The sequence below is a fragment of the Pseudoliparis swirei genome, chromosome 19, assembly GCF_029220125.1.
Source record: "Pseudoliparis swirei isolate HS2019 ecotype Mariana Trench chromosome 19, NWPU_hadal_v1, whole genome shotgun sequence".
NCBI lineage: Eukaryota > Metazoa > Chordata > Actinopteri > Perciformes > Liparidae > Pseudoliparis > Pseudoliparis swirei.
Window position 1 is genome coordinate 15,913,246 of NC_079406.1, and position 15,682 is coordinate 15,928,927.

The following is a 15,682-nucleotide window of genomic DNA, read 5'->3' on the forward strand; positions in this document are numbered from 1 at the left end:
CAGCTCATGGCAGAAGCCCAGCAGGAGGGAGAGGCCAGGTGGGGCAGGTAGAGTGGGTGCTTACTGCGTAGTAAAAGAATTAGGGTGGGGTCATGGAAACGACAGGTATAGGATTAGTATGTGTTATTAATACAGACGTGGAGGGATGTAGATAGAAAACACAGAGGGGCTTAAAGAGAGATACAAATGTGTTAAGAAGACAAAGGAGAAGATCTGAATGAAACGCTGTGTAGTGCTGCCAAAACAGAGAGAAACGGGGGGATACAGAAATGGAGAGAAAGAGGGAGAGAAAGCATAGAGGAATGCAGTAAATCCCAAAGCGACTGAACAATCCTCTGGAGAAAGAAAAGAGGAATTTTTATGTGCTGCAGGTGAGCAGAACAGAGCAGAGGGAAGAGAAGACGAGGAGATAGACAGATGGAAAAAGAGGGAGAGGACGCGGGGGTGGCTGAGGAAATTTGAGGAAAGCTTGAAAGGGTTCGAATATAGCAGAAAAAAGGGACACATGGGGTGAAAATGAAGCTAAAGTGACAGAAATGACACAAAATGGCGACTCATGTGGCTAGAGAGTGGATGGCATATGGATGGACACAGTGAAAAAAGGCAGAAGGACAAAAGGAGAAAAGATTGGGAGACAGTGTGAACCCCAAAAAAAGGGATAAATAGGAGAGACAGACTGAGGACGAGGAAGAGGATGTCCGAAAACGACCCTATCTGTGAATCTTAAAGGTATACACCGTTTTTTGGAAGATTGGTCAGCTTCAATGATGAGGCCGCACGCACCTCAATGATCACACGACACAACAATCATGTTGAATGTTATCAGAGTATAAGGAAGATTATAGAGCCAATTCTTCATTTGTTTGAGAAAGTCAGACTCAAAGCATGCCAGGCTTTGTGGTACATTTCAGGCTACTTTTGTTACTTTCTATAATACAACATCTAAATGTTGTTCAGTGATTCCAATTGTTACACAAGCACTGGGGCCTTTTTAAAGTGGTAACAGGTGTTATATTTCTGCGTACAAGCAAAACTGCTTTTAGCAACTTATCTTATCTTCAATGTTTCTCAACATAAAAATGAACAAATCTTATGTGAGGATATATTAAAGTATAGGTTTACCTTCTGGCCATCAATCTGGATTAGATACAGCCTCATTGTATTACCACCGAGAAGAAGCCTATGAGTAGCATGAATCAGAGCTGTAACTAATTAAACTGTCGTATCGTTAAAAATAGGAAAGAAAGACAGTACCACAGTTACCAAGCTCCTTCAAAATTGACTCAGTGGACTGCTGGATATTTTTCAACTGGCTGCAAAGCATAATCTTTAGCTGTGTGTTTTTACCGAAATCCTTAAAATTCTTTCTTACCTATGACATTTATTCAGATATATCAAATAACATAGTTAAATCTTGGGCTCAAGTATTGGCAGTTGAGTTACATTGTGTGTAAAATTGGTGGCAGGTTTTCAAAGCACTAGACCGGGACATGGAAGAATTTCACAAAAAAAGAAGCTAAAGTGCGGAGCGGTTGAGCAAGAAAAAATAGCAGAAGAAGTGCACCGCGAGAGCAAATCAAAGTTCCTCAACAAGATGGCGCGCAGGTCGACTCCTCTGGAGGTCATCAGTCCTGTGTGACTGCTGGTGGGACAGACTGTCTGGGCACCGGAGCCTTTTTCTGTCAGCAGCTGCCTGATAGACCGAACAAGCCAATAACGTTGACGCCTGTCACTGACATATCCGTTATTATCGCAGGACTCGCCAGCTGAGTCATGCAAACTGAGCTCGGCAATCCTGTTACGTATTAGTTACAGCAATTTGTCTGTTCTTAGCTGACATAGGGAGAGAGAGAGCGAGAGGGAGACAACGCTGAGTGATGGCTGTTAAGATATGACAAGCCTTATTCCAACGGAGTTCTAACACACAGAGAGATAATGATTCACACACGTGCTGTGCTTGCAAGCCCACACAACAATACACGCACACAGAACAAAGCCACACACACACACACACCATACAAAGCTGCCTTTGTTGACTACTGGCGGTCCCTCAGTCTTTGCTTACTAAATGTAAAAAACATACAGCGTCTTGTGTGTGTGTGTGTGTGCGCGTTAAGTCACGACTCTGTCAGAGTTAACCCTTTCCCCCACTTAGTGAGAGTGTGTGTGAGACGATGTGTCAGCGTTGACGCAGTCAACCTCCTATAGAAGTCACTTCCTGCTCAGCTAATGCTGCTTTTCAAGGTTCATCTGGGCACTGGCTTGTCAACATATGGTCCACATTTGTGCATGTGTGTGTGTGCTCGCGCGCGTGTGTGTGTGTGTGTGTCAGGGCGGGCATGTGCTGTTGTGTGCAGGTGTGTACCTCAAAGGTGATGGAAAGGAGATTCTCATTGATCCTTTAAAAACTGGCCTGGGGCGAGGAGAGGGAACCAGTGAGCTTCAGAGCACATGGGAGAGGGGAGGGGGGAGCAGTCGAGAGAAATAAAGCCAAATAAGAAAGAAAGAAAAAGGATAACAGGTGAGGAAGCGATAAAAGAGTCGCTGTGTGGTAGACAAGAGCGGAGATGATAAGAGACAGTGATAGAGACGAGGAGCGCGGCGGCATTGAAGCACAGACTCGACGGAGCCCAGCGGGTGGTGGGATTATGTGGGAGGGGCTTCGTACCTGAGCCTGTTTCATGTAAATCCCTCACCGTCAGAGAAAAGCTTTTTGGGGGAAATGAGCTTCGTGAGATAGTGTGATGAGAAAAAAAAGCAAAGTGGGAGGAGGGAAGAGAGATGAAAGGAAAAATGAGAGATCATATATTTTCACCAGGATAGACAAATACAACTCTCTCATACTCTCTCATGCTTTACTTTTTGTCGTGAATATGAATACGCCTTTATTTCCCGAACCCAAACTCCTCTCCCCTTGTGCTAATCACCTGAAACCGTCCCTATAAAACGGAAAACATTGCAAACAAAAATCCCACAAGCATTTTTTTGGGTCTCCCCTCCCAATGGGCTCACAGAAGACCATTAACACAATGCTCTGTACAAAAGCTAATATTTATTCTTTTGAGTTACAATACAGTATATTCACACCGCGGAGAAAATAAATAAACATCTTGTTCAATAAATATTATAGAGATATGATCCATAACCTTTAGCTACATCATCAAGGCACATTGTAGAGACATAACAAATGGAACATTTTCTGAAAAATGAATGAAGACATTTTTATATTGGAGAAAGTATCTGATTTCATGTTTTAAAAGGCAAAAAAGATTCTCATCCATTTGGCCAATGTTTCATGTCGTGATGTGTGAAGTTACTTAAAGAAATAGTTTGACAACCTTCGCTTTCTTTCGGAGAGTTAGATGTGTAGATGTATTTCCACTCTCATATCTGTCCTTTGGATATGAATGTAAAATGTCAAATACCTATAACTGTACACAAAATGACTTGACAGAGGGAGTTACATGCCACCATCATCTGTAAAGGGTCAAATTAACAGACATTTGTAGTTTTATGGTTTTATGTGCCGGATGTTTCCAAGACTGCAACATGCTGATTTTCTAATGTTAGTCTCAGCAAGAAAGCATATATGTATATTCCCCAAAATGTCAAAGTATACTTATTTTTACAGAAAACACAAAACGGTGGTATTTCATAGGGGAAATTATAACATTCTAAAACATTTCAAATTAAATATTTGTTGTTATGGAGTAAAGTCATTAAAAAAGTGGCACAAATGAGTGCGCACTGCATCAAAAGCAGCATAGAAGTGAATGGTTGAGCGCCAAAAATCACAATAAGTGCACGTGTGCGTGTGTTCGTGTGTGTGTGTGCGTCTGTGTGTTTGACCACCTCTCTGTCTGGACAGTATGTGTAGCGCTGTTGTAGAGTTACTGTAACTGACCAGCCGACTTCTGATTACTCAGCAGCACCCCTCTGCCCGTTATTTCCAGTGATCATGTCCTGACTCACGCCTCCTCCCGCCTTCCTCTCATCTCCTTGCCATTTCCTCCCCTCCTCTTCATCCCTTTGGCCATTTCCTCCTCTCCTTTTGTCTTTTACCCATTCAGAAGTGTTCTTCCTTTTCGAGAAAGTTTGCTGATTCACACATCTGGAGGTCACTGAATCAGTTTTCACTCAATGGCTGCACTGTCTGTCTGCCTGTCACTTGGCCTACCCCCGTGTGCAGTGTGTGTGTGTGTGTGTGTGTGTGTGTGTGTGTGTGTGTGTGTGTGTGTGTGTGAGTCTAACCACCTACAGTGGTATGTCTGTTGATCTATGAGCCGTGAAGTCCGGTAACTCAGCCCAGTCTCAGTGTGTCTCGCTCACTGAGTCGCTATGTGCATCATGGGGCGACAGTGCTGGTAATGTTTGGCTTTATATTCCATTCATGCTTCTGCTGCCAAATCATCCTTCATTCACTGATTCCAGTACGGTATGAATGAATGAATTAAGAATGCTTTTATGTGCTTTTGTCTGTTTAAACTCTCAATTTGTTCCCACTCAGATTTTATGCAAATCATAGTTTTTTTACGATACACTGTACTTGTGTGTCTCCGTGTCTCAGCCTCTGAGTCTCTTCTTTAGGCGGTTAAAGTCCTTCGCCGACCGCCACAGCCAACTCTGCAGCTCCCTCAATATCCAAAACCCCTCCACTTTCCTGGCAAAGTCGTTCATTGTCGGCCGCACCGACAACAGCGAGGAGGAGGCAGAGGCGGCTGAGGAAAGGAGCGGATTTAGAGGACGAGAAAGGAGGGAGGTGCCCCTTCGTAAAGACAGAGGCACCGGCTGGGAGAGGAGGGTGTGCTCCTCACCTGCTCCAAACTGGTAGAGCAAGGAGAGGGTGGACAGAGGAGGTTGGAGGGTGGGAGTGAGGAGGGAGCGAGCAGGCCGACGCTGATGATGCAAAGTGGAGTAAGAAGCCTCCATGTAAGTTTGCTTCTCCTCCTCCACCGTTAACCCTCTGCGTGCCTCCACAATAAAGTCATCTTCTTCTCTGAGAGTGTCCGTGTGACGTGAGTTCATGTTGTAGCTGTATTGATTGTTGTGGGTTTGGATGTTTGCTAGTCCAAGGGAGCTGGAGCTGTCTGTGCCCGGGTACGACACTTCTCCCCAGGGTTCAGGCTGACTTTCCTTCCCCTCTCCATCCTCGCTGATACTCAACAACCTTCTCCTCCTCCATCCGTCCTCACCTACTTCTCGCTCCAGCTCCTCATCTTCCTCCTCCCCTACTCTCTCGTCTTCACTGGGAGACCATTTCCGTCTCTCCGGCTCTTCCCTTCTCCCTCTCCTCCCTCTTTCTCCTCTTCCCTTCTCCCTCGATCCGCCACTCCCTCCTCCAGTTGCGGTCGTGTCCGCTCTCCTCCCGTCTCTCCCTCTTCTTTTCTCCACCAGGTCTACTCTGACACCGTCCTCCCTCTCTCCTCTGACCACCGTCTTCCCGCTCCGTCTTTGGTTGTTACGCTGAGCGGACTCTGTCCTGGTCCCGGCTCTGGACCTGTAAAGGCTCTGGCTCATCAGTGGAGCGGGTCGGTCGGCCCCTACCCCCCTCAAAGGGAACTGCAGCTCTCTGGCGGCACTCGCCACGTAAGCAGATGGAGGAGGAAGTGCATAACCGAGGGTGGTCATCAGCGCTGATATAGAGCCCAGTAGCCCATCTAGGCCTGTGCAAAAGTGCAACAGGGAGATCTTGAGGGAGGGGCAGAGGGTGGAGCGGGCCAACTCCCTGACTGCTGCCAGCAGGAAGGAGTAGGCCTTCTGGTTCTGGGAGAGCCGAGCTTGGTTCTCCAGGCCGTGCCACAGCTCCAGGCGGGTGGCGGCGCTGGGCAGGGTCAGAGAGGTACTGTTGGGTCGAGGAGGGGAGAAGTCTTTCTCGTTGAATGGAGGGCCGAGGTATGTCAGCTAGAAGAGATATACACACATCAGACGAAAGGTGGACAAGGTTTCATGGATCATTCTGGTTTAGTTACTTTCAAAGTTTGGCCATACATCATAACACTTTCTACAGATTCCTTGCTATTGGAAAGTAGCCCAGAAACATAATATCAGACAGTTTGTCAATTGGCCAACAGTTTAGTTAGATTGTCTAAGCAACTTTATTTGGAGCTTAACCTGAAAGTGAGTGATTCTGTCATGTCTGTAATAATACATCAATACACAGGAAAACTGTGCTAGGTCACGTACAGTTGATCATAATTAAACCAGGAAGTCAACTTCTAAACTGTGATAGATTTTTACAACAACCCCTTCGGCTTCATGTTCTCTTTGTAATTAGCGTGGCCAGTATCAACTCTCTTACAGCTCTGTTTTTGATCTCTACCAACTCCTGAGGACAAAATCTGCCTCTGCTTAATGCTCCACTATGTTCACCAGCTATCTCCGACTGTATCAGTCGGTTTGGGGCGGAGCACTGTGGGTTTTTAGAGGTTTCTCACTGAAAACCGCTGCTCGCTGAGGCTGAAAATGACATAAAGCAGAGGCGCTGCGGATACAAGTCATAAATGATAGTATCTATAGATAGTTTTTTAAGCACTTTAATGGGACCTAAAAAATACATCGTAAACAGAAAGGTGTCACAAAACACGACTCACATATATGTCTTTGATTTCCTTGAGCTGATACTCCAGGTATTTGGTCAGCTCGTACGTGCTTTCTATCGAACTCCTCTCGCTAGCCAGGTTGTGTGAAGAATCCAGGGCCGTCGCCATGGCAGCAGCCAATAGCAGGATGAGTTGGCGTTGATGCACTTTGGAGAAAAAAAATATGATTAAAACTCAGACAGACAGCATGAGATGTTTCTTTCAGGACACTGGCGTCATGGGTGTCCAAGTGATAATTAACGCACACTGCAGAGGTATTTGTAATCATAACAAGGAGGTGAACTTTATCTCAGACATTATTTTCTCATTCGGTGATTTATATAACTTGAATGTTTGGTTTTTAATTATTATGATGATTTTAGATTTCAACAGACCAAAATCACTTCCAGCTATGTTTCCCAGCGTCGCCCCGGTCGCTGCACCGTCACACTGTTTATAGTATTTTATAACTTTTTACAATATTCTGGTTTATTTCTTTGTCTCTATAGCGATGGCCTCGTCTGTTTACATACTGCCGGGTCAGAGTTATCTGACACTGCCAATAAAGCTTTTTCCGTTTCCAATCTAATTTTAGAGGTTTCTGGCTGTCGGAGGTTTACTCTGGCTTCAAATAAAACCTCACTTAATGGCTGCAGACAGTCAGATAAATGGCTCCTATGTTCAATGCACCAGCCTGTCGGGCAAACAGCCGCTTTAACACACACACACACACACACACACACACACACACACACACACACACACACACACACACACACGTATTCCTAACTGATATCCCAACAACACAGACATGTGGCTTTCTTTACAATCGCAAGCATTAATGTGTTTGTATCAGTTGTATGTTTGCTATGGACTTTTTGTTTAGGTTCCAGAGTGATTGTGAGTGTTTGTAAGAATGTTTGTAGTTGAAATTGTATATGTGGATTTCACATTGTACACAATGATTATGTGTGTGTGTGTGTGTGTGTGTGGGGGGGGGGGGGGGGGGTTACCGGAGGTTGTACCACTGGAAGCCTTTTGTCCCCTCATCTCTGATTTCAAACAGAGAAAATTTGAGCAGAAAGGTGGTTTTCAACATTAAGGGACCTCATGTACGTCCACTTATCTTTGTCCCCGGCTTGCTGTCTCTGCACGCCTTCCCTTTTCCACTCCCTCTTTCACTTTCTAACTCTCTCTCTCTCTCCCTCGCTTGAGCGCGACACACATTTCTTTTGTTTGTCTCTGTTCTCCGTCATCCTTTTCCATCCTCTCTGCACTCCGTCATCCTCCTGACACCCAGACGGCAGAGCAGTGATTCATGCTTGTAATTATGGGCAAAACATGCTGCTGTTCAACAGGTGGGAAATAAGTATTGCACAATGTGTATCAACCTTCTCTCTACCTCTCTGTCTCTCTCTCTGACTCACCTCGGGCCTCTCGTTGCTGTATCAATTGAATCACTCCCTCACTGCACTCTTTACTTTCTGTCATACCTTTCTCCTCCCCACTTCTCCCTCCCGACGCTTTTATCTCTTTTCTGCCTCGGGGAAAAATAACAGCCAATTAACCCCGATTAGCTCTCCTACTCTCCCTCTCGTGCCCCTTTTTTCTCTTGCTTTCATCTATCCATTACGACGGGCCCCACAGGATGAAAATTAAATGGTTTAAAGATTCGACACGTTTTCAGTGGTTCTAGGAAAACAAATTCTGACCTAAAACAGTTGACACTTTTTTTTTCTGACTCAAGCAATTATATTAAGTAGAAGCCTCATGATGTTACGCCCTCTGCACTACTCAATACATAAATATGTGTATTCTGCTGTGTTATAATTGCAGTGAGCATTACAAGATGTGTCACTGAAGAAAATTAGAAAAAATGTGTTGTCATATATAGTTTTGTGTCTTCTCTGCCTTCCAAACATGCAAAGTGATCAGAAAGAAAGGAAATCATCTCTATACATCGACGTTCACCCCTTTGATTATGTAACTGTCGTGACAAATTTAGCCTAACAAGCTCAAGCTTGCTGAAGTTGTACTCATCAATTGACTTGACAGATCGAATGACGGATTGGGAAACCGGCAGTTTGAAAGTAAAACACGATGCTGGATAAACAACTGCTTGATTTAAAGGGGGGAAAGAGGTGCCTCATTAATGGCTGGTAGATCTTCCATTACCTGTTGACCCGGAGTTATCGGCTACATCAAAGCTTTCTACCAGAATATTTTCTGGTTGGACCAAGGCAACTCTCATGATCCCACATACCTTGAAATCAGTCAACTAGGACAACCCCCGACGGCCAAGTCCTCTCCGATCTCCTCACCCTCAACATCCTCATCACCTGTCAGAAGCAATAAGCATCTTTCAGCAACCCCTAAACATTTGGAGCTCATCAAGCCACGGGCTCCTCCTCCATTAGCATCTAAACACTCCGAAATCAACACAACATCTCTGAGTAAACAGCCCTGAAGGAAAAGGACACACACGAGCAACAAGGGTTGCATTCAGAAGGAATAAACAGGTACCCAAAAAAAAGGAGCCTGGGACGCAGAAAGAAAATACTGCTGAGAAAAAAAAATCAACCCAAACTGTTCCAAACTGTTTCCTTTCGTCTGCAGCCACATGTTCAGAGATGATTGCCAGACGTGAAAACCTCTTGTTGTTGTGATTGAGCGCTGACATGTCGAAAAGCATCCTCCGCCTAAAACAACTGCTCTTTTGTACCAGTAAACTGAGATAACTCAAACCCATATAGGGCCAAGTTGTTTTTATATAACATTATGTTGAGCAATATACATTGAAGTCGGCGTTTAGCCCGACTTCAAGGGGAGCCCTGCAGGCGTGGGGCTGTGTACCTGGCAGTGGAAGCACACTCCGCAGGGTAGGGTTGAAACCAGAACATTCTCCGTGGGAGGATTGCATTACAGCAACACGGGGGTTCCCTACAACGGACGACCATGACCCGCCTCTGTGCACTTATGTGTTTGTGCAACATATTTTGGCACATATATCCATTAGGGTTTCGCAAATGATGCACCCACGGGGAAGCTCTTTTATTCTCAACAGATCATATTTGTAACTATGGGTTTGTTTGCTGGTTTTAAAGTCAAATCTGGCACTCTGGAGTCTGGCTGCCTTCTACATTACAGAGCTCAACATGAGGTTCGGGCGTCACAGCTTCTGAGATGCTAATAGGTCAAAACTAAACATCAGCGCAGGGTCAGGGTTCAGAGTTGAATTATAGGGTGTGAGGTTGCATGCAGGGCTAAAAGAACCTTGTAACACACTTGACATTTACACAGACGGTGTTTTGGTAAACCAGTGACCTAGAGTTTGAGGGCGTTGTGTTTGCCTCCATCCAAGAGGACTAGTATTTCATCTTTTCCAACATGCACCACCACTTGAGGTTTCAAACAAGCGCTTAAACAGAATTTGGTATTGTGGAAAAACCATGTGCAAGTTAATCTCTCCAGTCTGGTCCAAGAAAAAGTAGCCCCAGAGCCAAAAGAGGTTGCCCTTCATTGCTCTAACCACTTGAAAGAAGTCTTAAACAGAAAGAAAACATCAGTGTCATGTCAAAGATGTTCGAATCCGACCCAAATTAGATGTTTAATTGTTACGTTTTCCAGTTCTTATGATAACTTCAGTTTATTGTCAAGCCATACTTTTGGTGAACCTACATTGTTAGACGTTGACATGATTTAACATTAATCAAGCCATGCAGTCGGATTTTGGAACAAAATGTTGAAACTGCAGTGGGTTTTTCAGAACCAAAACAACAAGCTGCAGGCTACGTCCTCTCAGTCCTCACTCTTTAGTGTCGTCTACTATTCAGGACTCCTCTTCTACATCAGAGGACAATTTCAGACATCATTAGACAGAGAAGTGATATATCCAGCCATGTTTTATGCTACATTCCCGTCATGTACCACGTTGGGAGTGATTATAAAGACAGATTTAAATGTAACCTTATAGTCAGAAGACTATACATTTAATTCAATTCAACTCGGTAATCTGATTTAATCAGATTCACGTGTAATGTTTTGAATGTGTGTTTTTTACTCTAGACTGAACTAAATCTGATTTCGATCTGATAATTGTTAAAGGTTGCAATTCTGTTCAGTTCAGTTTATAACATGAGTTCATCTCCACACTTCTTCGTGTTTTAAATAAATTGCTTATTTAAAACATGTAGATTATATGTGTCATTAATGATCTGACTATCAATAGGTGTGAATGCACCATAAACTCCAGCTTTACCTACTGGCTTTGTCCAGAGGTGTAAGTCCTATCCCAGGCTCTTCTTCAGTGGTGTCACCAACCAAACCTCTGCACTGACACCTGAAACATTCTCCAGACTGTGAGACAAGGTTGAGCTAGCAAGTGAACCTGCATGATACTCAAGATAGTTTATCACCAATTTGTGTTCCCACTTTGTTACTTTTTTGTTATCTGTTTCCTTTTGTTAGAAACATTTAATTGATGTGTCTTTCTGAGAATGTGCACCCGTCTAGCATATGTTGTTATGTAGTCATCTTGTCAGAGAGGGAGCCAGAGGATCATTGAGGCTCGTTGTGGCTTTGTTGACAGAAGAGACTCATCGCAACCAAACTCAGAGGAGCTGTTGGTCTCTTGCAGAGTTATTGAATTATTCTGTGTTACTGTACCTAGTGGCAATTCTGCCTTCTGTCATAATGCTTATCCTAAACCTAAACACACCTGTGCCGGACGCCCGGGGCATAAAAACATCGACAGGCTGATGTGAGGGATGAGCCAAAGTGGAAGTGGACGGAGACACGCGTTGAATGGGGGGGGGGGGGTGAGGGGGGTGGGTTTGACAGTCTGGAGTCAGGGTCGGTGTTTTGTCTGTGTACAGTTATAGGCCAGATTTATGTGCAGTCTGCAATCAATCAAATGTGCATTCCTTTACTAACTCAACACACACAGACTTGCACACACACTTGCATCCAGATTGTGCACTGGAGCTCCATGTATGCGCAACCGTATCCTGAATAAATGCATATAAACAGAGACATTTTTCTTTCTATCATCCCATGAAATTCCTTCCCCTGGAGTTTGTTCATATTGAATTTAAAATTGATCCTCTTGGCACCGGTCAGACACTGGGTCAAAGCCAAACAACGTCAATGATCCAAAAAACAAAGATGAAAGAAAACAATTTAAAAATCCAATAAAATTGTTGTTTATGCTCAGAAACTCTCTGTGAAACTGTGTCTCACTGGTCGTAAAGTCAATGTCCTATGTGTACTTCCTCTTCTAACCCTGATGTCTGTCTCCCTCTTCACCTTATAAACCATTCCATCCATATTTTTTAATATGTGGATTCCAATTGCTCCAAGCTTTATCGCCATGTTTGGTTTCAATTTCGTTGTCCCTTCATCTGTCCCCCTCTTCCTCTAAATCTTCCTGAAACATCAAACCTCTGTCTTAAAGTCTCCTTCCTTTCTCTTCCTAATTACCGTTCCCCTCTCTTTTTTTCACTAATTGGCTCCACTCGTTCCCTCCATCTACATCTTACACTCCCCCCTTGCCCTTTTTCAGCCCTTCGGTTTTTAATTTACAGCTTGAACCCCCTCGCGTCCCCAGCTGCTCCCTATCTTTTCTCCTAAATAATCATTCAAAATAGAATCAGATCAAATTGAAATTCACAAATTTCACAGAAAGTAGGAAAGAAATTAAGCAATGTGCAGTCTGAGGTAGTATGAAACAATTAGTCAAATAATTGTCAGTCAACCGAAAACAAAATAACTACTAACCTGATAATGGATTAATTATTTGAGGTTACTTCTTGTCAAATAAGAGGATTTGTTTATTTGTCTAATTTGATATTATACTAAATTAATTTGACTTTTTGACTTTTGGTGGACCTCACAAGGGATTTGAAGTTCACTCAAATCCCGTCAAAGAACTGATTGGTCAACTGAAAAAGGCTCCAGCAGATTAATTGTTGTCAAAAATATTTAGTTTTTTTTTTTTTTTTACATTAAATACTTGTTTTATGCAATATTAATCACTTGTTTTACTAATCGATTTATTTAGGTGCATCAGTTATAGTATTTCATATATTCATATATTTATATGAATATCTTTCTTTTCATTTCGTGGCATATCGGCTCCTAAACTACATTTCTTGATTTATTGGTGTAGCAGAATGTCTTTTTCTATATTGTCTGCTGAGCTGTTTACTGGAGTATCTTTTATTTGTCACGGTGTCATCATCCATGTATTTGTTAGTATTTGCTTTGTACTTTAAAATGAATAAATGAGAGACGTGAGAGTATTTTACACTGTGGTATACAGGATTTGAATCAGGAGTGAGGAGAGATATTTTGGGGTCTTGAAGGATAGAGACAGCAGAGAGGAGGAGGAAGAGGAGGAGGAGGAGGAAGAGGAGAAGAGAGGATTTTAAAGGAAGGAGGGAGAGGGAAAGGAGTTGGTGGAGGGGAGAGGGAGAGTTTTCTAAAGCGAGGGGCCATGTTAATTTGGAAAAAATGTAAACAGCATGTGTAACTGTTCAAAGCGTGACCGACTCATTTTATATCAGTCCCCCCTACTCTCTCCCCTCTTTCCCTCTGGGTGCTGCTAACTTCTGTCAATCGAGAATCTGCACTGCATTAACCCCTCTACCGCCAATTCCTCTCTCCCTCTCTCTCTCTATTTACTTTTATCTGTCTCTACCTCTCTTTACTCTCTCTCACCCCAACACACACAGCCCCCCCCCCACCTCCACAAATCCTCCTGACATCCATATATATACCGTGAAGAATTGAGGATGGTGCTGAGCGAATCAAAAGATGTGAAAGGTTCACGATTCTTCTCTTTTCCACATCCCCCGCTCTTTCTATCTATCTCTCTCTTTCTCTCCTTTCACTCTTCCTTTGTTTCCTCCTTTTGGCGGGTGTGTTTTAGCTCGCTATTCCAACACACACTAACGCTTTTATCTGAAACACACCGACACTAATTCAACCCTCCCAGCAATAACAGGCCTTGCCTGTGTGTATGTGTGTATGTGTGTGTGTGTGTGTGTAGGTGTGTGTGTGTGTGTGTGTGTGAGGTATGTGTATTTAAAAGGAGAAAAAATATGCGCAACGATGTGTGGGAACGTGTTGTTTTGTGTGTCTACCTGTGTGTGTGTGTGTGTGTGTGTGTGTGTGTGTGTGTGTGTGTGTGTGTGTGTGTCAAAGGCAGCATGTTCTTCAACAGCTGAGCTCTTGTGTATTTATTTGCTCTGAGTATCAGAGGGAGCAGCAGTTTGTTCTTTACTCTTCCTGTCTATAGGTGGTCACGTCATGTGAACCGACCGGCCATCAGCAAATTTGGCCTCATGGTGTGACCATCTAGGAGAGCAAGGAAGGGAGGGAGAGAGGAAGAGAGGGAGGGTGGCGGGAGTTGAGGGAGAGGGGGAGAGAGACAGAGGAACTTGGTGATCTTCAGTTCAGCGCATCATTTCATCACGCAGCCAACCTTCTGTATTATCTTTCTTTCACCTCCTTTTCCTTCCTTTCATAGACATGGAGCAGCAGCCGCTCCAGTCCCAGGGGGAAACGTGTGTGTGTGTGTGTGTGTGTCTCTGTGAGATTGTGCATGCGTGCTTGCATGTGCGTGCGTGCGCGTGTGTGTGCGTTCACACCCTGACTAACGTGAATCATGTACTTTCTCATATCACTGACAGCTAACTAGACATGAGGCTTAAGCTGCCTCTGACCTCCTCAACCCCTGTCATTTTTACTGTGAATAGGAGCCCCCCCCCCCCCCCCCACGCTCTCTTTTTAACACACACACACACAAACACACACTTTCTTTCAGTCCTTTTCCTCTTTTGTCTTTGATGTCTGTTAATCTCACATTCCCCCTTCACGTTGTTAAAGGATATATCTAAAACTAAATATCTCAAACTAACTAACAAGTGTGTTCAATATGCAATTGTTTTTCTGTCTAATATTTCGTTGGTAACCTTTGAGGTTTTCTGATGAGCCACCAAACCCATCTGTTTCTTCAACATAAATATTGTAATGTACATAAATTATTTGCATCCATATTTAGACTAGTTTGGGATGTTAGAATAAATACAAATAGTTTCAAGATTTGTCTATTTCTTTTTTTCTAGATAACCGAAAGAAATTTAATGGAATATAAATCAATTATTGTAATTAGTTACTTTCTAGACGCACAGTGCGCAAGTAAACCACATCACGATATCAACATTTAGTGTGCAAAAAAACAGCAAACACTTGTCTGGATGCAGTTTTTTCTTCACAACTTACTTAAACAACTTAGTCCAAAAAAAATGTTTATCTCAATATTGACGAAAGACAGAGACTTTGCGATAGAATAATAATAACGTAATTATTAGGACAGGACATGATTTAAGACATAATTTTGTTCTTTCTTTTTTTTATTCCCATAAAAAACTATTTGGATTGATGTACTTACCTCCGCAAAGCATCTTCATTTATCCCAATCCTTTTATTCCGTTCAGTTCGCTAGCTCACACGTTTATCCTGGTGAATCAAAAAAAATAACCCGATAATAATGTCTCCTTTCCTTTTGTGGATTAGTTCGCTGTCTTGAAACTTTTCATAAATTAGATCAGTCCTCCTTCCTCACACAACTCTGGATGAGCTCGAGGGGGGAAAGCAGGTGATGTCGATTAAATCTCATTGATCAGAGGATGCGGTTGAGCCGTTGATGCTCCGCTGACTTGGTGTGTGTGGTCTGTGTGACACACTGAATGACGGAGGAGTCTATATGTACCTCCGCCTCCTCCTCTTTTTCTAGCCCTTTTCTCCTTTTCCTCCCCTACCCTCCTCCCCATCCCCGTCTCTCCTTCTCTCGTTATCCTCCTCCTCGGTGCTGGTGATTCACCGGGTTGAGCTGAACCACGGGACTTGTCCCAACTCATCGCTGTCTCTCTCTCTCCGCTCGTCATCCTCCTGAACGCGGTGTGACAGCCTTTAATAAGGTGCGAGTCCTACCGGATCAGATCTCTGCAGACCAGCAGGACCTGGCAACCATTCGACCCTCAACTCATCCTGAAAATAATTAATTACATTTTTTCTCTTATTTATGGCCGGTTTTTTTTCCT

At 43.5% G+C, this 15,682-nt stretch overlaps 1 protein-coding gene across 2 annotated transcripts; it reads right to left on the minus strand.

Moving 5' to 3' along the window:
* Positions 1-3,032: 3,032 nt before the first annotated feature.
* Positions 3,033-15,273, minus strand: clcf1 (cardiotrophin-like cytokine factor 1). 2 transcript variants are annotated; one of them, XM_056439477.1, is made up of 3 exons: positions 15,031-15,273; positions 6,591-6,745; positions 3,033-5,901 (listed from the first exon to the last, which is right to left on the minus strand). In XM_056439477.1, exons 1-3 carry the CDS (start codon positions 15,047-15,049, stop codon positions 4,564-4,566), a joined length of 1,512 nt encoding a protein of 503 aa, XP_056295452.1. In that variant the 5' UTR covers positions 15,050-15,273; the 3' UTR covers positions 3,033-4,563. The 2 variants fall into 2 exon arrangements, with proteins under 2 accessions (XP_056295452.1, XP_056295453.1); XM_056439478.1 differs by lacking the exon at positions 15,031-15,273 and adding an exon at positions 8,842-8,910.
* Between the last annotated feature and the right edge of the window lie 409 nt (positions 15,274-15,682).

What these genes read in the sequence shown, in the direction of transcription:
- clcf1 (XM_056439477.1), bottom strand. An exon ending in AGGAAATCAAAGACATATAT is followed by an intron (nt 5,902 to 6,590) that starts GTGAGTCGTGTT and finishes TATCTCTTCTAG; the next exon opens with CTGACATACCTCGGCCCTCC.